Source organism: Haplochromis burtoni, unplaced genomic scaffold (assembly GCF_018398535.1).
Source record: "Haplochromis burtoni strain Fernald_Lab_line unplaced genomic scaffold, NCSU_Asbu1 Contig_28, whole genome shotgun sequence".
Taxonomy (NCBI): domain Eukaryota; kingdom Metazoa; phylum Chordata; class Actinopteri; order Cichliformes; family Cichlidae; genus Haplochromis; species Haplochromis burtoni.
The window spans coordinates 1,545,041-1,566,443 of NW_024582389.1; the positions used below are offsets into that span (position 1 = coordinate 1,545,041).

Consider the following 21,403-nt stretch of genomic DNA (forward strand, 5'->3'; position numbering starts at 1 on the left):
TGGCTCAAATACAGGACAATTGTCTTTATTAAGAAACCGCAAAGATTATTTGCTAAAGATCTAGATTTACATTGCAGGACAAATCACTCATCTAGACCAAGTCAAAATTGTTTTTATTTTGTACAGGATGACATTTAACTTGGTAAAAACTGACAGGTGATGATGCGGTTTCTCCTTTGGGGCAGTGAACCACTTAAGAGTTGGCATTGGGTCCCTTCTTCTTTCCGAAGGTAGGAACGACATTCACAAAGCGCCTGTTGTACTGGATGCGGCGCTTAGCACGGCCAGTCTTCTTCTTCTTCTTCTCCTGCTTATCAACCTGAAGAAAAATAAGTGGATTGGCATCATTGTAAAAGTGAAGTAAAAGCAGATGTAGTTTGTAGTATAGCTGAAGGCAGAGTGCCACCAGAAATTTTTTTTTGAAGAAGAAGAGGTGAGGTTACACTTACTTTGGGAGTCTGTCCCCGCACTTTTCCGGCACGGGCCAGAGAGCCGTGAACCTTGCCTGGTAAAGTGAAAGAGAGAAACAAAGATCATGCTATCAAGGTGGTTTTGTTAAGACAAACTATATTAGTGCCATCCTCGGTGTGCCAAGTTTTGAAGTCCCGAAGAAAACAAACATTCAAATATGTGAATAGCTACATGTCATGCACACATACCTCCCAGAAGTCTGCCAGCTACCTCCAGGGTGCAGTGCTCGGAGACACCGCAAGACACCAGAGAGGCATCATTCTCCAGAGGGCACCCAGCAAGCAGCAGCACCTGATCCTCAACCAGGAGACCTTCCAGAGCCTGGACATGAGCCTGGGACACAAACAGGTTTTCTCATAATAATCCTTTATTCAATATTGCCATTAATAAGGTACAATTTTTACACTGGTACAAGTTTTACCTTGATCTGGCCGACAGTCTCCTCTCCAGTCACCTCAAGGGTGTGAGTGTTCTGGCCACGTAAGAAAAGCTGCATCTTGATGCTGGGGGGGAAAAAAAAACAAAAGGTAGGGCCAAGCATCTTTAGTCATGGATAAAACTTTTATTAGTTTTCATATAAAAGCATAACTAACGTCCAACTACCAACATAGCTATTTTATGTTTACTGGACTTGACTATATAACAAGGACTTTGACATCAATTACAATAACTGCTAATTAGGACATCTGATAAAACGCTGGCATCCCTTGAAAATGCTGTGTGCTTTACTTGGTGTGACAAGTAAAAATGTCTACCGTGACGATCATTGCGGAAACATACTTGCGGCATTAAAATTTATTATAACAAATCCCGACTACCAAACCTTCACTTTGCCTTCATACTCATAGAATATGAAACCCACATATGATCCTCAAAGTAAATATCTCCGGTGGTAACCTGAAAGTTATTAAAACTGTGGAGAAATAATGCACTACCAGCCGCCGGGAGCTGAACTGAAGCTTCTCCCGGGTCCTAGCAAAAGCTATGCTAGCTTAGCTAGCCACATGGGGCACGCGTATGGTAAAAGTCCAGTAAAAACATATGAAATACACCTTCACTCGTCAATAAAAAGCCAAACTTATGGTTACGGATGACATATGTGCACCAATCGCAAGATAAAACATGTGACGACAAAGCCAAACTGGGAAATTTTTATTAAAAGTACACAGCTCTCACCTCGTTTGATGCTAGTCGTGCAACGCTAGGCATAAAAAGGACTGTTTAAGGGTCTACACAGCGCATGTGCGGATTTACGTAACGCTCGTCGGACGCGGTGGCCACGCCTCTTGTACTTTGGTAGTGTCGCAGATTTATCCGTTCTAGTATAGCAGTTATATTTACGGGTTCATGTGATCTTCATAGGTTGTATTTATCTATTTTCTTTGATGTTTTGCAGAAATGCCTGCTCTACTGATATTTGTATTTTATTTTATTAAATTTTGTTTGTTTATTCTCACGGTGTCCTGTTTGTTAAGGTTTTGTTAAGTTTTGTTCTTGAAATTAACATTAACAAATATGGGGGAGAGGGGGGGTAAGTTTTAAAAACTGTTTGACTCATTAATATAATTAATATACACTAAATTATTCACGAAATCCTGGTCCTTGTGGTTTATACCAATGTCCCACAACCAACATCAAATTATGTCTTATGTATTGTGTTTCATTTAATTATTTTTTTCTCCTACACTTCAGTATTACTGACTGCATATGGAGAGGGTTATATACTCGTCATATTCTTGTGTTTATTTCTTTACAAAAAATACCAAAAAGTTTGTTTGAATATGAGTGGATAATAGTCCTGGGGTGGCATGTCAGCATGTGACTCCCATGGCAATAACAATATTCTGTTACCTTCAGCAATGATTTCAGTGGTTTAAGTGTGGCTCATTTTCACATAAGGATCAAAACGATAGTTCATTTGTATAATTTCAGCCAACTGCTAAACAGTGATATACTTTTTGAGAAGGTTTTGGGTTTTTTTGTTTTTTGCTGTGAAGCAGCACCAGTACAGAGCTCATGTGATGCTGAGATTAGAGCTTCATTTTTACAGAAACACAAAAGTGGCATGAGAACATCTCATTTATCTTTGAGCTCATATTTACCACAAAAGATTCTTCATCCTACTACATTGTAACTGTTCTACATGTTAACTTCGTCATATATCTAGATGTAATGTGTATTTATCTTTGAGAAAATCTATTATGCTTACTTTGTATGTTCATATCAAACCTCAAAACCCCTGAACTTTATTTTTGTCTTCTGTGACAGTTTTTGCCTGAAACACAGCTGGAAAAAAAGTTTAATTTCAATCCTTCAAAAACCACTCGAGCTTCAGCTTGACTAGCAATGCTTTTTGCACATTATTGGGGTATGTTGTGGGTGAAAATATTTTCATATAAAATGTACTCGTAATTATTGTCGTAAAGCGTAATTATTGAATGAGTTGCCAATGAACAACAAAATGTAAATTAAGGTTTTTTTGTTGTTTTTAAAGGCAGTTACCGTGTATACTGTTATATTCAGTTACCGTGGCTCAGTGCAGCATCTAGAAATGCTTGTCAGGGATTTCAGCTTTTGTGGAAACCCATTATTCAAATATATTTCATATTTTAATTACATTCCTGCCTATTGAATATTGGAAAGGAAAAGTTGTTTTACTTTGAATGACAGTAAAAGTGTAAACTAAACAGCTAATGACAATATTCATTCTAGCCCTTTGTGAATTATTTAAAACAAAACAAAAAACATTTAAGGATATCAATCTCTTTATTATGAAATCAAGTCAAAATAAAAAACAAGGAACTCTTTGTTGCTCTTTAGGGAAACATAACCATGAGTTATTACAAATCTTTGTGATTGGGGGGGGAAGAATGATGACAGATACATTAATGAAAGCTTCCCCTTACAAGTTCTTTAACACAAAGACAGAGAGCAAACTAAGTCATCTGGCCTAGAAATTTCAAAAAGAAAAAGCCTTTGTCACACAGGGAAAAAATAAATCTGCCTTAACAAATAACATGCATTCAAGAACCCCAAAAAGAAGCCAGTGCTGGAGAGAATGACTGTAGCAATTAAAGAACTGATAACTGCTAAAGAGGGCCAAATATACTTCTATCAAGAGCTACAATATGTGGTAAAGTTGATTAGCACACTGTGAACCAGAGAAAAGGGGAAGAAATAAAACAAAAGAACAAAGCTTTTTGAAATCTCCATGACGTCTTGGTAAGAAGCCCCGTCCCAAGATGTAAGAAGGTCAAATGGATGGTCAGGCCACTATGTTGTCCATCATGTAGAAGGAGGGGGGTAGTACTGGTTATACTGGGCATACTGGTTGTATTGCCCCCAGGAGTTTTGTCCCCAACCACCGTACTGTTGCTAAAGAGAAAAGTGTGTGGGGGGGGGGTTAGAAGGGCTGTAATTGACCACACATACTTCCTGTGACAAACTAATTTCTAAGTGCTGTAAATGTAACTGATCTGTAACCCACCTGGTACCAGTTATAGTTGTAGGCAGAGGCATTTGCCTGCATGTCAGTCATGTTTGCTACAGCACCAGAGCCGTCATCCACACGCTGCCTCTTAGCATCAGGTTCCTGAGAGCTGGAGAGGTAAAGTTTAAATTAGTAAGATCCAGCTTATAGCTGACAAATGAAACAGCAGTTACAGCCAAGTTTGTTGTTTTTACTGTTGTTCTAACCAATTTGTAGATTTTCAATATGTAGAATATGCACCTGCCCTTCACTGAGATATCAAGAAATACAAGACGCTCTAGAAAATAGACTAGTAGTAGTCGTCACATGTGTCTTTCTAACACCTTGTTAGAAGGGGGTGTGAAAATTTTCTGAAAGTGTTTGTGGGGATGTGATGGACGCTGCGTTTCATTAACCACCTGTCATACCCGTTCTCGGCCTTCCTCTTTGTCGATTCATTTTCTTTTTGTAGTTTCTGTTGTTCTTCATAGGCAGCAACAAGGCTGAAAGATGTAAAAGAATAAACATGACTCTTTACAAAAAAAACCAAAACAAACAAAACAAAGAATGAATGTATTCATTTCTCCCTTTACCACTAAAAACAACTTACGCATTAATATCGCTGCCAAAGTCTTCAAGAAACTCGACTTTGCGCTGGGCAAAGAGGAGTCGTGATTCAAGAGGCATTGGGCTATTCAGGGCTCGGTCAAAACAAGCCAAGATCTCTGCCTCATTCTGGGTCACATCTCGATTGTATTCCAGCTCAAGCAGGTTTAGATACAGTTTTGGACTAGTCTACAAAAACCACAAAACACACAATTTAGTTGACAACTAGTGCAACACAGTTATATTTATCATGTGAACAGAATTCATTGCAAGAGAAACACAACCAATGCTATAATGTGTTGACCATCTGATATAGTCAACCCTCTCTCACCTGGTCTTTTTCAATAGCATCCAGAAGCACCTTCCTCGCCTTGCCCAGACTCCTCTGCACCTTCATCAGCTGCCTGGCCAGCTTCACAGCATAGAACGATGTCTCAGTAGCATTCTTCGCAGACTCCATTGCCTCCCTCAACAGCGCCTCAGCTTCCTCCAAGTTTCCGTGGCGACGCTCCAGGCTGACCCTCCGAAGGCGCACCATGGCGAGACCTGGGATCGATGCCTCCAGGGACTTCAGGATGCTCTGAGCCTCCTCTATGCTGCCTGGGTTAAAAAAGAAGAAAAAAGAAAGGAATGTCAGCTGAGCAGTTTTCCACATTTGTTTCTTATTCATGATCTCCATGCTTTATGTTGCTTTTGCATTTAATTTGCATGCTGCTTTGACTGACTGAGGTACTCACCCTGCTGCTCCTCAAAGGCTGCCCACAGCAGGTGGATGGCTGGTTTCTTGGGCAGATGGACGGTACACGCCTTCTTGTAGACATGTCTCACACCCTCAGTGCTGTATCCCTCTAGATATTTTGCATACTTCAGAGTGAAAAAGAGAAAGCAAGTTGGAAGAAAGCCAGGAGAGGACAGAGGAAAAAAAAAAAAAAGAAAGAAAGAAAGAAAAGAAAGAAAGGCAAAAGAGACAAGACATTTTTAAACTACATTTTGAGTTCACAGACAGGCAATTTCTTCATTGACAAGATCGTTTTTAGAAATTTTCTGTGTAAACCCATCAGCACCTTCATGGAACCAATTAGATAAGTTTCTGTAAGGTAGTGGGAGACGAAGAAGATGCAACGTAGTAGTTGGCATATGCTGCAGTCAAATCTTGTGTGGCAAGCTGGCCATCCCCTAATACAACAGATACAGTCACATATCAACGTTACACGCAAAGAGTGCAGGACTGTGTCGATGTGATATCATCGTTGATGGGGGAAGTGCAGGGAGGTAGCAGGAGTGTCGGAAAGGCTCAAGGTCACTTTACCTTGATCCAAAACTCCTCATAGAGAGCGCAGGCGATGAGGCATCTTTCGAAGAGAACCACCACACGCTCCGGAGTCCCATTCTCAATTTCGAACTCCAAGTACTCCTTCCAGTTGTTCAGTTGAGTCTTCTCCAAGGCTTTGACGTGGAAGTACGGTCTCTTAATCTAAAGAAACACAAATTGATTAGTTTGATAATAATGAGGGGGGGGACTGAAAGAATAAAACATCAGTAAGGGAAAAAAAAACAAGACCCACCCCTTCTTCAAAGGCCCAGCGCTTGCTGACTTCGTGTTCATTGTGGTTGAAAACTTCCTGTCGCACCTCAATCACCTTGTGGCGCATGTTCTCAATCTCCGTCACTCTCTACATACAAACACACAGACAAAAACAAGGTTAGCACCCTTATTTGTGCTTCTCCGTATCACATTCTCCACTTGATGTAAAAACTTCTATTCCTGCAGCCAACGATTTACATCACCAGAGATAAGAAGCCTGCAGAGGGGAGAAGTATTTATGCACCCTGCATATCAGCCACTGGGTATAGGTGCTGGGATCAACGGGCCCCGGGTGATCCTGTAAGTTTTAGGGCGAGTCCCTGACTGGATACCAACGTGAATCCCACCTGGCATTGATTGGCCTGGCTGCTGACATAAAGACACCTCTTCAAACCTAGGCAAATTATCTTTTCCCTTTCATCATGGATAACATCCAAGCTCCTGCTAACCCTGCAAGCAGCAATTTTATAAATTTTTTCCCCTACGGGATTGGCAGAGAAGGTTTTACCTTAGCAGGATCCGCAAGATCCTCTGTACCAGGTGGAAGCTCCTCCTGAGCAACTTGTGACTCTCCACTGTCACCAACCATTCCCGACAGGCTGGCTTTAGAGAGCTCGAGCCTTAGCTGGACAAACTCCTCTTCTGACAAGAAGTGCCTGGGGTGATTAGTCTGCACATGGTCTTTGAACCTGCAGAGAGAAAAGAAAATGTCAGTGCACAGCTCTTTCATACAATGACGTTATAATTTTCAAAATGATGTGCACCATGACTATTTATTCCTTTACCAAAGCATGAAATCAACTTTCAGTTAAGCTGTTCAAGATGGAAGATTAAGCAAAACCAACCAAGCAGGCCATGGGCAGAGGTAGAAACTATTATTTGTGCAGTTCCAAAACAAACATTTCAAGACTGCAGAACAGGATATGTCCATCACTGGGTTTGGGGCTTTGTAATTTTAAAAACTTTATATTTGCCTTTTATGACGATTTTATAACACACTCAAGTGAATGCAAACTTTCAAACAAATCTGGAAACTGTTCTTTTACTGTACCTCTGGAAGTGCTGGGAATACAGCTGGGTTGGAATGCCCAAGATGCGGTCATAGATGGCGGTGACGTTACCCAACTTCTGCTGCTCTGTCTCCCAGTTTATGAAGGATTCCCACAAACGGTCTGAGCGAAAGTCAGTGCCTGCTGCAAGCACTGCATGCTCATAGGAGCTAATAGGAAAACAAAAAAGGAAAAAAGATTCATGAAATGTCTCATTAACTCATTAACATTTGAGAAGAAAGTAAAACAGCAGAGTGTGTGTGTGTGTGTGTGTGTGTGTGTGTGTGTGTGTGTGTGTGTGTGTGTGTGTGTAAATAAATAAAGACTTTACTCACGCTCGAATGCGCCCCTCAGTCTCTGGGTCATTAGGATCAGAATTCTCTTTGATGAAGGTCAAATAGTGGATCCACAGGTCGACACTGAGAGGGATGACCTGCAAACCTCTTCTGTACACCTTGGAAAAAAAATAAATAAAATGAGTTTGTTCATAAAAGTCTGAGTTTTTATGCCCCAAATTTTGGTTCTTAACAGATTATTCTAGCTGGACAGTTATTGATGACACAGAAAAGCAGGCACACCAAGTTAAAAAAAAAAAAAAAAAAAAAAAAAACCCAAAGAAAGCAACACGTGTACAAAAGTACAAGAGGCATACTTACTTCTTCTGCAACTTGTACATTGCCATGCTTTTTCTCAATATCTGCATACTTCTTCCAGTAGCCATAGCAGTAAGGATAACGTAGGAAAAACACATCAAATGCCTTCCTCACTGCTGTAAGGACATTCTGTAAAGAAGCAGAAAGACCAAATTGCAACAATTTAACCACCTCTTTTTAGCATGTTCAAATTTATTGGACAAGAATATATTTTCACTCAGTTTTGTAAATGTGTGTGCCTTCTGTTTACCTCTTGTTCTACATACTGCAGCAGATAGACCCACGCATTGAAATCTTCTGGGTTTTCCTCAACTCCCTTAAAAAGCTTTTCAAACTCTGAGGGCAGTTCAGGATCTGTAGGAACAGCTGCTTCTTCTGTTGTTTCTTTGGCTGGGTCTTCTAGCTCCATGCCATCCTCTGCCACCTGTGTAGCCTCTGTCCCATCTAGAGAAGTTGACAAGGAATCATCAAGTGAGTTTAATTACAAAATTACAGTTTATGATTTGTGCATAATGTGTCATTTGTTGACAGTTTTCTTTTCAATAAATTAGTTACTGTAAGCACCGACAGAAAAAAATAGAGAGAGACACTATGCTGATTCTACACAGTACCTTTCTTGGTTGCTTGTTGAAAGCTAGCTAAATCTTACGACGTTACACTAACAATTGGACCAGAGTCAACTTCATGACTAAGCATTTATTATTAAATCAATTGAGCCAACTGAAAAACAAGTTTTAAGTTACCTTGACTGTCAGTCTGTCCAATGGATTCAGACTCAATATTCATGTCCTGGCTGCAAGGCTCAGGCCCTACAGGTTCTGTTGCTTGCTGTGCATCTTCTGTGGGCTGTGGAGGGGGAGGAGGTGGCGGTGGTGGAGGTGGGTGTTCTTGGAAGAGCTGAGCATTGGCAAGTTGAAATTGTTCCACAGCCTTCTCCACAGATCCCAGATCTGTGGAATTCATTTGCTGACCCGGTTGTTGCTCTTGTCCCATGGCATCCTGAGACACATCTGAATCCTCAGGCAAGACATTGGAGAGAGGCTCTGGAGCAACCTGGTCTAGTGACCAGTCAGTCGCTTGGCCTACGACAGGAAGGTCTGGAAGAAAGGCATCCCCATTGCTCTCCATGGCAGGGGACTCAGTATCGAGCATTCCAGGAAATGTACCCTCTGAGAATTTCAGGTCTGTTGGGACAGGAAAAAAGTAAAGACACACTCAGGAAAAAGAAAATAGATTTTTCCACACACCGAATACTATTACAGTTTACTGAAATATTAATGGTTTGTACAACTAAACAAAAAAAAAAAACTAAGAAAACTAGCTCTGAAATAAGCTAAAGTATTCCCACCATTTAAATAAATCAATAAATAAAAACATCCACTGAGTTTCCAATCATTTCTTTAAAAATACGCACTTAATGATACTAGTCAGGACAGCACAAAAACAATGTCAAGTACAATTATAATAAGGAACTTGGTGCCTAAAATAAACAAGAAATATCCAAGTGTGAACTGCAGTTATAGGTAAAATATCTACAAACAAGAAATTACTTTCAACTCACAATTTAAGCCAGTTTAGTTCTGACAAAGAATTTTCCACAACTATTGACAACGTGCTGTATTTTAAACTTGCCATGAACCTTCACTACTTAAAATGATACTTATAAATCTGACGCAACACGACGCATGTTTTTCGTTTCAAACTATTTTTTTTAAATTTTACTTCCTTTACGCCTAAAGGTGTCAACCCTAGTAAAAACAGCCGCTAAAGCAACAGGATACTTCCTTGTTCTAACATTAAACCAGTGCCAGTTTAAGCTTCAGCCCTAATTTAACTACTAAAAATAATTCCGCGTACTCGGTTGCTTACTCTTAGCTTTTCGCTTAGCTACCGTAATACTAAAGTTGTTTTCTTTTTTAATTTTACTTTGAGGATTTTTTTTTTTGTTGTTTTTTAAATGTAATATTTCCTTTAAAACACGAGTAGCTTTAGCTTTGTTTGCTCCTCGAGGCCTTGTTGTTGCCGGGAGGTCTTTTCCATGATCAAAGTTCAATCAGAAGTTAGGCCTGGCGCCCGTCTATCTCAAATAAGTATAATAGTAGAGGTCGAGGCATGTTTCGTGTACGCGCTTGCTTAGTACGGTCCAACACAAACTATTCGTCTTTAATTAAGTATCTACATTTTTCATCGATTCTTTACGTTGATAGCAACGTTTACAGAATAGCGAATAGGAAACTGTTACATACATCGTAACTAGGACATTTACATGTACAGCCTTTGCTTAGGCCTCCAGGAAATAGTCGGTAGCAGTTAGCTAACAGCAGCACGTTAGCTAACAGGCTAATGTTACCCATTTCGCCACTAGCGATTGTTAAATTCGTTACTAACCAGATAAAACCAAATCAACAAATAAAAATACGTTTAAGAATCTTATCCGTATCTGTTGGGTTAATTTACTTACCCCCGTGGACTTGAGTGCAGCTTTTGAATTCACTTTATCTACACTATTGCGACCGGCCGCGTTTCGCACACCATTCTTAAGTTGGAGGAAGATGAGAGGGACAGTGTACGCATGCCCAGTCGAACTACCACCCACCAGCGACGGCGCGCTATTCGTTGTTCTTGATGTCTTGCCAATTTACATTTTATGATGAAATTAAAATGCAGAAACAATATTTTGAAGTTAGCCCATAGCTTTTGTGAATTCCTCCAGAAGTAATGAAATAAATAAATACATTTTCCTGCAGTTGAAGTGTTTGTTAAAAGTGCTGCATATAATCCCTACATATTTTAGTGTACACACACTGACACAAGAATTCAACCGCTTTTAAACTGCATGACGCAATATTAAACGTGAGCTCTAAATCTTCTGCGCCTTTTGTAAAATACGTTACACTGCATTGGATTTTTTTGAAAGTAACACTCTTTACTTTTATTAATAAAAAAACAAACATTTACAATCAACCAAGCTTTATACCACTTTATTCTTCCATACAATAAATCCCCCAAACAACTTCTCTAGGTATAGAATTACATTTTGTATTTCACTTTTATTATATTTATTAAAGCATTTCGTTTTATTAAACAAACCACTATTGATCTGATTAATCACCTGGGACTCAGCAAGCTGCAGCAAGCAGGTAAAGTCAGGTAGGTCTGGTACTGTTGTGTGGGAGCTTTCTAGTTAACCTAACCCAGCTGTGTGCCAGTAAAGGTGTTATTAGTTTTATTACTATATTTTCATTTAGACTTTGTCCCTAGTCAGCATCACTTCGTCACAATCCTGACATTTCTCCACCATATCGACTTCAAGAACTTGTTTACTTGCTTCCTAATATATTCCACACTTTGTTGAGTGCTAATGTTACAATACAATATTACCAATTTAATATCTCAGTGGTTATATTACTGTGGCAGATCAACGTGTGTTGCAAGTTTATGCACCACACTGGCATGTTTGTTATTCAGCTGCCTCGCCTCAGTTGCAAGTAGACAACAATTTCAGAGATCCTTATCATGAATGTTTGTGCCTGAAAATGTGGAGCGGTATTTGAGATCCTAGATTTGACTAAATCTATGAAAATTATGTCTTTTTGCTTTTATAAAGTCAGTGACAACTTTTTTTTACTTTAAGAAACTTCTAAGAACAGTAATAATAGTTAGATGTTAAACTGGCAGGCACAACAGAATGAAAAACAGGGTGAGGCCCCTTTGTAAAATCTCACATTTAAACCCATTTCAAAAGTAAAGTTGGGACGGTTATTCTCATAGCCTTATTTTTGAATAAGGCTTATGAGTGCATGACTGTTTTATGATATTAGAATCACCTCTCATAATTTATTATGGCAATAAACACGAGTTCACTTATATTTATACTGACCGTGTCTTTCTTTAGGCAGCCTAAATTAATAAGCTGGTGTCAGGTAATGCTTTCACCAATGAAATACTGTAGTTCCTCCCGCCCTACTCACTCACATTCTCCACGTCACAGACTAATAATACAGGAACTGTTTGAATGGATGATAAGACATGCCAGAAAGACCCGAAAGTAAACCGTCTCCTGAGACCACCGGGCCAACTAAATCATGGCATGTGTTTCATGTGTGCGGTCTTGTGTGTTCTCATTGCGGTACGTTAAACCAGAGGCGATTACATCCATAATGAACGCCCAAATGGCGTCAGCAATAGTGCCTAATGGACCGGTCTGCAGTTCTTTTTTTCTGGGCGCGCATGCGAAATGGCGTGCAGTGCGTTTAGGGGCAGTCGCGTTTTTTAAAATCTAAATGAAGGGTGTGTTTTCCCAACGTCCACGGTGGTTTCTACGGAGCGTGGATTTTGAAACAATTACAACGTCAGTGCATAACTTTATTAAATCAATAATCTGGTGCAGATTTAAACGATTGTTTATTTCGTTGAACGATTTGATTTTGGGCTGTCTAATAAATCGAATTAAAGATTATTTGAGTGTTAATTACCTAATTTACTAATTCTCTAGCTGTTATGTTTAAGGAGGAATACGGACATGAAGATTGATTTGTAGAGAGTTTCTGTGCACCATCCTTCTAGTCTTTTGTTTTCGATGTAGCCAAATTTCTGAGCTCCGAGGTAGCCCCTGAATGTATCAGTAGTGTGTGTGAGCGGTATAGAGGAAGTGGCGGCTGATCTGGGTCCGCACCTTTTCCGGTAACACAGCACCGCCACCGCTGTGACTGAACGGCTGGAGAGAGAGAGAGAGGGAGGAAGAGAGACAGAGAGCGGCAAGAGCGGGGAGAAACGGTCCGGGGACAGGGGGATGATTGCCGCAGACGTAAGTATTTACCGCGGTCTTCGTTTTATCTGTACCGTGTTGCTTTTCTGTGTGTGAAAAGAGTATTTTTTTCGGATCCAAAGTTGTCCTCTGTTCTAACACCCCTCCCTTCTCTGGACCGCTCCTGTGTCACAGGGGGAAGAGAAGAAAGTCGGATGAATCAATGACCTTTTGAGCGCTCTTCCTCTGGATGTCCCGGCGCAGAAACGGACCGGAGAGGTTTAATTTAGGCTTTTTAACAAGAAAATTACCGAGCTTTGAAAATTCATCGACTGGAATTAGCTAAGGCCAATTGTGGATACCCGGCAGCCAAGGAGGAAGTGGGAACCCCCGGGCTTGAACTGGGCCTGATTTTTGTATAGTCCGCTTCTGGTGAGAAGGCACTACTTTGTGTCAGTTTCCAGCTCCGCTGAGAGCAACAGGATTTCGAACGGAAAAAAAACTTGAAATGTGGCTTTTGACGGAAGTCAGTGCTCATAGGCGACTTTGAAACATATCGGGCTTTTTTCTTCTTCTTACTTCGGAATCCATTGGATCATGAAAACAGACCCCCACTCAAGTCTGTGAGGGCTCCATACACACTGCTTCTACTGAATGCTCAGGTCAGATCACCACAGACCAGCTAACTGTACTGTACAAACTTGCAAGCCACCACCTTTTGAACATTGACACTTGTGTCAGCCCACCGCTGCCATCACGTGGAGGACTTTCAGTAGCAACACAGTGAAACTGTAACTTCTCAGTGATATATCTCCCCCCCCTATTTTCTTCTCATTGGAGAAGCTTCATTATATCTTCTAAAGAAGTATTTATGAACAGAAAACAAGATGGGGAAAATGCTTTCAAAGATCTTTGGCAACAAGGAGATGAGAATTTTGATGCTTGGACTTGATGCTGCTGGGAAAACTACCATCCTGTACAAGCTGAAGCTGGGACAGTCAGTCACCACCATCCCCACTGTTGGTTTCAATGTGGAGACTGTCACCTATAAGAATGTGAAGTTCAATGTGTGGGACGTGGGGGGACAAGATAAGATCAGGCCGCTCTGGAGACATTACTACACGGGCACCCAGGGGCTCATTTTTGTGGTGGACTGTGCCGACAGGGATAGGATTGACGAGGCGAGGCAGGAGCTCCACCGCATCATCAACGACCGGGAGATGCGGGACGCCATCATCCTCATCTTCGCCAACAAGCAGGACCTCCCAGATGCCATGAAGCCACACGAGATCCAGGAGAAGCTGGGCCTGACGCGGATCAGAGATAGGAATTGGTACGTTCAGCCTTCGTGTGCGACGACAGGGGACGGACTCTACGAGGGCCTGACCTGGCTTACCTCAAATTATAAGTCTTAATGTTTCCCTCCCTTCCTCCTCCTTTCTCACCAGCCTGGACACTTGGAGGCAAAAGAAGTAGCTGAGAATGAAAAATAATAAGTAAAAAGAAAAAAAGATGCAATCTGAAGCAATTAATACCACGACCCCTCTGCTGAGTATGTATCAAAGAGGGTAGCATTTACTTCTAGTTTTCTTTCTTTCTCTTTTTTTGGATAATGTTGACATCACTATAATCACAGATTTCATTTAAGCAAAAAACCAACATATTTCTTGGCTTTTTTTTTCCTTTGTAGCTTGCTTTGGTTCACACTCTGTATAACCAGCACTGTTTAAATATACAGTACGCTTTCTTTTACAGCAAATTCTTTATTTTTTTAACTCCCTGTTTTTGTTTTTTTGTGTAATTTTTTTTTTTCAGGGGACTATGGGGGACACGTTTATATTTCCCTTAACCCTCATTCAGTATTCTCAGTCATCACCCAGCTACATATCCAAAGGATGGGGAAAGTCCAAAAAGACAAAAAACAAATGGGGAAAAAAAAAAGCCCATTGCCTAGCACAACTGCATATCACCTTCACTGGTCGAAGTTGCCGCTGTAATTTGTTAGAATGCGTGTTTATGAATATGTTAGGACCTTCCTTTTGTATTCGATTGTACTGGGATGAATGAGGACGTGTTAGTTATTTCATGTGCAGTGATTCCATCCATAATGTCTACTGTGGCGGTTTGTTCGAAAGACACTATGTGGACGCTTGATATTCTGACACACACACGTACACACTGTGATATGGATATATCTATACATTTTGTTGTTTCAGGGTTTGAATCTGTTACAACCAGTCTTATCGTTTCCTCTCGAGCTTCCGTTACTGTTGAGTGTTTGTAGTTTCGGCTGCCTTAAGACGGACCTGAGTTACAGGTGTCCCCACACCCCCCTCCCCAAAATCAAGACAGCAGAAGGTATTCTTAGTCGCTGAGTTTGCACTGCAGGACAGAGCGAGGGAGGGAGGGAGAGGGGTTGGTTAGCAACAAGGTGGCTGTGCACATTTTTACTCTCTGTGACTGACTTTTGGACCCCAGCAAATGTTAACCAAATACCCAACCCTCCCCATTCACCACCACCACCTCCTCCACCTCCAATGCAGGTGCTCCAGTGACTTCAACCCCCTTCTCTTTTCTTTAATTATTATTATTTTTAAAATCATCAGCCTGTATGGTCCTGCAAACACCAAACCGGCTATTCTGTTAACGCTTTATAGATGCCGCTGTTTTATTTCTTCTCTTTTTCTTTTTTTTTTTCTTTTGCTATTGCTGATAAAATAATAAAAAAAATTATATATCCAGATCAGTACGGAAGTGATGCCTTTTCAATGAGCAGCTGCTACCGTAGCAAAAGTCATATTTCACAAAAAGTTCCCAAAAGAGGAAACGAGAGCTTCAGGGCGTTATAATGACTGAAAGAAACTCGAACGAACGCGAAGTGAAGTGAGCCTCAGCCTGTTTCCTTTCTGCTGTTGAGTGTGTGTGTGTGTCTGAGTCATTTGCTGTGAATAAATGATGAGATCTCTAGTTTCAGAGAAGTGATTGTCAGGTAAACTACTTTGCCTCAAGTCTTAAAGTTTCACTCTGGTCATCAGAGTGCCGGATTCATAAAGAAAGCAAGTTTTGCTAATCTGTAAGCCATGGTAGGTTAAAAGCCAGAGGGAGCAGGACCGTAATTCACTGTCTTGGTAATGGTGAGTAATACTGAGCCTGAATCATAACTTTAATGAGGAAATTACACATTTTTCTGCTGAAGATTCTGCCTAAAATACAAGTACAATAAATTTATTCTCTTTTGAGTAATTGGGCAGTGCCTTTCTTTGCCTTTGCGCAACATCGGAGGTTAGTCAGCATCACAAAAGATCTTTACCGCCCTGGCATTTTGCCCTGAGTAAGCGAGCTGCCCCGAAACACGCATTTGAGATCAGGCCACCGTTTGAAAGCCATGCTTTCACCTCCGCGCCGCACAGAGCAGCACAGACCTTCGTGTGTGTTTCCACTGCATAACAAAAGTAGGGACATGGCTGCGTTTGGAAGGTCAGGTTCCTCTCTGTACCAAAAAGAGGAGGGTGTGAATTGCGGGGAGTGACATCACTGTGTAGTCAGGAAATGCTTTGAAGGAAGAAGATAGTTGTCATGGAAATTGGTGGTTGAGGAGTGAATGCCTGAATGAAAACAGGTTGAACTACATCAACAGACAGGTGAAGTCCTGGCGCTTTTGACACTTTCTAAACTTAAGGAGGAAAGCGCTTCCTTAAAAGCTGACATAGCTGAAGGTATGACAGTGTCCCCAGCTATGTTAATGTAAAAATATTCAGAGGAGTCAGAGTCCAGGAATTCCTGCGCAGGAATTCTTGCTGTTTATCTCTGCATTTGCTCTGTTTGCTCGCGAGCTGTTTGCTCTGTGAGTGTGTGTCGGTTTGAAGTTTGACCTGTTGCTGTGTGGAAAGCACACATGTGACGAAGGACACTGAGATAGACACACAAATGAGACGGGCTATCTCTCCTGAAACCGCCGCTGTGCTCTGGATTTTTCTCTCGTACTGAAACCACTTTAACAGAACGTCCGAGGGGCCGTGCCCCGGCGCTCTCAGGCGTGATCTTGTTTGCTTATGACTTTCCATTCATGACTCTCATTGTGGATGCAATCAAAGTGAAACCCACAGAATGCCTTTCTCAAGAGGGTTCAATGAGAGGAAATGTGGCAAGGGAGAGCATTTTGAAACCGTTCCTGATGTTACATCAGCGCCGAGCCAGTTCATTGTGCTGCACATGTCGTTGGCCTTTTGTACAGCTGTCACTGCGCTCGGCAGCAGATGCACTGCACATATTGGCTGGTGTCAAATGCTGTCAGGCTCACCTGTGGCCCTCACTTAAAGGGCAGGATTTAAGACTGTTATTTAAATAGATTATATAATTTCATGTTTTCATTAGGAAATACCTGTGTCAGTGAGAACAGCTGCACTCACACAGCCTTCCTACACTCAACCCTGTTTCATTTTTATATGCATTCAGTATTTTTTTTTTTCATCTGAAGCACTGCCATTGTATGTCTCAGGGTGGGGGTTGACTTAGACCATTGTACGCCTGAGAAGGGGGTGGTTTCAAACAATACTTTAAAACCGAGCTCATTGGCAGTTCCTCCGTCCTCATTTTGTTTATTCAGGCGTTCCTCTTTGATTTCAGTCTGTCTTCAGTTCTTCATTCAGCAGGGCAGGAAACCATTCTCGTGCACGTGTCATCAATAACAGGTCTGTAGCTCGTGAACTTGCACAATCAACGAAGCGTCTCGCGCTTTCTAAGAAGCATTCACCTGCTTGTTCAGCGCTGATTCGGCATTCTGTGTTTTACGTGCCGCTGTAATCCTTGCTCTGCTTGCTAACTGCAGCACCGGCTGGGGTTATGTTTAAGTTAACTTCATGTGACACACACACACTCAGCGGCTAAGCAAGCCGACACGTTGCCTCTCACACCTCAGGCACTTGCTGTCTGAATCCTCCCACAGCCGTTTCCACAGAGTGTGCTCACTTTGCTGAAAGAGTCAGAGGCCAAGTAAAGAACTCCACCGTTTTCTCCTCATGTTCATACAAATATGTTTAGGTGGTGCTTTGCTGGTGTGGGAATAGATTTGAAAGTAGGGTGTAAAGGAGGTAATTATACTTTAATGTATGTAAACAAAACAAATAAAAATCAGGTTTTACATTAAAAAACAATATGATGCATCTTTTCAATTCACTGCTGCAACAGTCCTACCCTTTGAGGCTTGAGCTTTCAGCCTTAAGCTTCCCTCTTAAACAAGGACATTATATTCAGTCATATCCCCATGTCTCTTCGACTTTACCACCCAGTGATTGTTAGTGTGTCAGGGATAAGTATCAAGCTCGGATACTTGTCTTCTTTGTCTTCTGATTGAATCCTTACCTGCACTTCTATTTAGCAGAACACTCCTGACACACCAAGCTGCATCAGCCAGAGATCCAGCCAGCGTCTTGGTTGTCATGGGGCCTGTTTCAATAGCCCCGTTAAAGCAGCATGCAGAGTGACATTCAGCTTCCAGGCAGTTGTAAGCTCTTCAGAGTCTGTTGCACATTGCATTTCCCTCCTCCTTGGACAATGTGCTAATAATTATAGGGAGCCCAGGGCCTGTGTTTGCATTTGGCAAAGAAGCTTTGCAGTGGGAGGGATGTGAGCTGCTACAAACCCCACGCTGCAGCAAAGATTCAGGCTCAAATATGTAATTAATGGAGGCTTTTTTTTTCTAACTGAAGCCTGTAAACGAGAGAAATAAATTTTTTTTTTTTACAAATTTTACTTTAATTACTTAATGAAACTATTTTAATTACTTTAATTTAATTTTACTACTATTTTTACTAAAACTATGAAATGCCAAAGCCTAACTAACCAACTCTGAGGTCTTTTTTTTAAATAAATTTAAGAAAAAAACTGTCACTGTTGAAATTGTGCTCAAAGTCTTTTCTAAGTCAGTGAAAATCTGATAACTAAACGATTAGCACAAAGAGAATTATGACCTCTTGTCTTTTGTCAGCAGAAGAAACTTTATCAAATACATAACAGGAAGCGAGACGATTTTCTAATTACAGAGAGAGAGAGAGAGAGAACAAACGTTTCCTTTATAGATTAAGACAGACAAACTGATGGGTAAAAGCAATGTTGCGCTTTCGTTTGTGACAGGAACTGACATATGCTGCAACCTTCCTGTGTGACACATGGCACACCACAGCAGCATATGGACAAATTCAGATAACCAAAAGAAGATTAGCAGAATAGTGTGGAGACAATAACAATAGCAGAGTCAAATTATTGTTATTATGGACTAAATGATGTGTCTGCTAAACAGCACTGTAATTACCTTGACTGTCTTGCTGCTGTGTTTTCTATTGTGAAACCCTGATTGTTTTGAATATGGGTTTGGACACTGAAACGTAACCAACATATGTTCGCTTCCCTCTGACTCAAATCTCCCCTGCTTTTTTTTTTTGCTAAAACAGTCAACAAGTGTTACTATGCCTTCACACGTCCTCTAAAAACTGTGCTAATAAAACATAATAATCATAGGTTACAGGCTGCCATTTACACTGTCGCACTCTGAAGGGGGAGACAATTAAGCTAAATGTCCCCCTCTCTCTCTCTGGGGACTGTTGTCAACCTCCCACTTACACAAACACAGAAGCAAAGTCACCAATACAATGTTCATCCCTAAATAACACACAGCACTAAATCCCAAAATAAACTCACCACACACAGCCTCCCCACTAGCTCTTACTAATGTCCAATTTGGCGAGCCACCTTCTTTTATGTAGGACACCGAGCATATAGCTTCACACACCAGCAGCTGTGTGTTTAGTCTGTGTACTCGGGTCATGTACATGTATGGCAGGTTGCTGGGAGGTGTAGGTGAGACGCTGTGCGAAAGGCTGCTGTCTCAGCTCACCTGTCAGTGTTTAAGCTGGAGCACAAGTGCATTGTCATAGATCCTTGACACACTGAGTGTGCACACTGATCAGCCACGACATTAAAACCGCTTACAGGTAAGTGAGCGCCATTGATCACTGTCAGATGGGTATGACCATGCATCTAAACAAGGTGGTGGCCAAAGCGCACCCCACATAGCAATATCACTGCAAATGGTAAATGGACTGATTCTTATATAGCACTTTTTTTTACTCTAACTGAGCACTGAAAGCGCTTTACACAGGTTTAGATATACCTTCTTGCATCTAAACCTTCTAGATCAACCATGCATGCAATGTGCACACTAGGCCATGACGTACAACCTGCAAAGAACTGTTGCAAATGTCCTACAGACAGGCAACACAAGGTAACTCCAACGGTTTAGGTCCGACACTGGCAGGTGAGCTTCCATTTGTGTCAAAATTCCTGTTCACATGCCCGCTGTGTCTGTTGGCACAACACGTGACCAGATGTTATCTCTGCTTTTTTAGTCAAATGAAACATCTGGACCACATACTCAAATGAGAGGAAGTGCAACAAGACAATCGCGGTGAAGTTGGAAGGACACATCAGGTGTCGGATTAGCACCTGATACGGTTTGTTTCCCAAAATAGTTTTGTTGCAACTGAAGTACAATTCAGAGTTAAAAAGAGCTATGCAAATATTTTACTGTCGACGGTTTAGACACAAATTGAACCAGAAACAACAGATCGGTGAGGGACACGGGGTCTCACGCAATATTAGGCAGTGGTTTGATTGTTGTGGCTGACTGTGCAATTTGCATGTATACAACTGCTCTGTTCACTTAGGTTAACCTTATGGTTTTTCTCGAAAATGTTGCATTTATTTAATCCCTTTTGCACGTTGGGATTTAATACAGTTCTCAGACTAAAATGCTGAAGTGCAGATTGCCTAACCCACTGATTTCAAAGGTTAATCCTGTCACATGCACAGCAGGTTTATTTGGTCCATCTATGATTTGTTTCTGTGAGATCTTCAGTGACTTCCTTATCTCTTGTTAATCACATGATCCTATATAATCTTTCTTTGTCTTGCTTTGAACCAGCTGCCCTAAAAAAAAAAAGCATTTGTAAACAAACTGTACGACTATATAACAGCTTGTTAAAGCTATTTCATACACAATATATCACACTTTATAATTACGTTAGTTTTTAGTATTTTGCAACAAACCTGCTTGTGTGTGCAATTAGTCCAGCTCCGGGGGGGGGGGAGCAAAATCACCAGCCCTGCCTAGTGTGTATTTGTCCTGTCATAGAGAAATAGAGAATAAGAATATGCTGAGCCATCTGCAATATCGTGTCAGCCCTGTGCTGAAGATGGCCTCCTCATCAAGTAAAGGGAGTGCAGTCTCTCTCTCTCTCACACACAGATACACGCATACCCAGCAGGTATGTGTGCACTTGTGCATCACAGGTAGGTGACTGTTCCAAAGGACACACAGCACACATGAATGCATTTAACAGCTTACGAACTAAATCATGTACTGTAATTGTATTAAACATTAGGATCATTGTGTTTAGTGTGCATTATTCCCAAATGCTTAGGGCTTTGCTTCACCAATTCACAAGTTCTTACGACACACAGCGAAGACAGGGTCGCTTAATGACAGAAATACCTTTTCTTTGTTTGCTCACATCACTATGGCAACATTGACAAAGACTTGGCAGCAGATGGCTGGAACACATCTAAGTGGTCCAAATTGATTGTCTTGAATCCCATCTCTTACTTACCATTCTTCTACTTACATGTTTACTTTTTAGATCAGCACAAACTGAATGCAGATTGTTGAAATCAGAACATGACTCTGGCTATAAATCATGGAAACATAAGTCACATTCTGAGCTATGAGAGTTAGGCTCCTAATTCGAAACACCGACAGCGGTGTCAGTA

General features: G+C 41.1%; 3 protein-coding genes across 4 annotated transcripts; 1 reads left to right on the top strand and 2 right to left on the bottom strand.

Annotated features, from left to right (window-relative positions):
* Positions 1-96: 96 nt before the first annotated feature.
* faua (FAU ubiquitin like and ribosomal protein S30 fusion a) lies at positions 97-1,762 on the bottom strand. Its single transcript, XM_005917653.2, has 5 exons — positions 1,648-1,762; positions 893-974; positions 660-804; positions 450-505; positions 97-319 (listed from the first exon to the last, which is right to left on the bottom strand). Exons 2-5 carry the CDS (start codon positions 965-967, stop codon positions 194-196), a joined length of 402 nt encoding a protein of 133 aa, XP_005917715.1. The 5' UTR covers positions 968-974; positions 1,648-1,762; the 3' UTR covers positions 97-193.
* Positions 1,763-3,218: 1,456 nt separating this feature from the next.
* On the bottom strand, positions 3,219-10,437 carry prpf39 (PRP39 pre-mRNA processing factor 39 homolog (yeast)). Of its 2 annotated transcripts, none has more exons than XM_014332199.2 (15): positions 10,295-10,437; positions 8,577-9,017; positions 8,084-8,277; positions 7,837-7,962; positions 7,516-7,634; positions 7,183-7,350; positions 6,640-6,820; positions 6,112-6,219; positions 5,856-6,020; positions 5,284-5,410; positions 4,878-5,146; positions 4,551-4,735; positions 4,369-4,443; positions 3,959-4,070; positions 3,219-3,846 (listed from the first exon to the last, which is right to left on the bottom strand). In XM_014332199.2, the coding sequence occupies exons 2-15, from the start codon at positions 8,983-8,985 to the stop codon at positions 3,757-3,759; spliced, it is 2,328 nt and encodes a 775-aa protein (XP_014187685.1). In that variant the 5' UTR covers positions 8,986-9,017; positions 10,295-10,437; the 3' UTR covers positions 3,219-3,756. The 2 variants fall into 2 exon arrangements, with proteins under 2 accessions (XP_014187685.1, XP_014187684.1); XM_014332198.2 differs by having other exon boundaries at positions 4,360-4,443.
* Positions 10,438-12,458: 2,021 nt separating this feature from the next.
* Positions 12,459-15,275, top strand: arf6a (ADP-ribosylation factor 6a). The gene is made up of 2 exons (XM_005917655.3): positions 12,459-12,640; positions 12,776-15,275. Exon 2 carries the CDS (start codon positions 13,468-13,470, stop codon positions 13,993-13,995), a length of 528 nt encoding a protein of 175 aa, XP_005917717.1. The 5' UTR covers positions 12,459-12,640; positions 12,776-13,467; the 3' UTR covers positions 13,996-15,275.
* Positions 15,276-21,403: the final 6,128 nt, after the last annotated feature.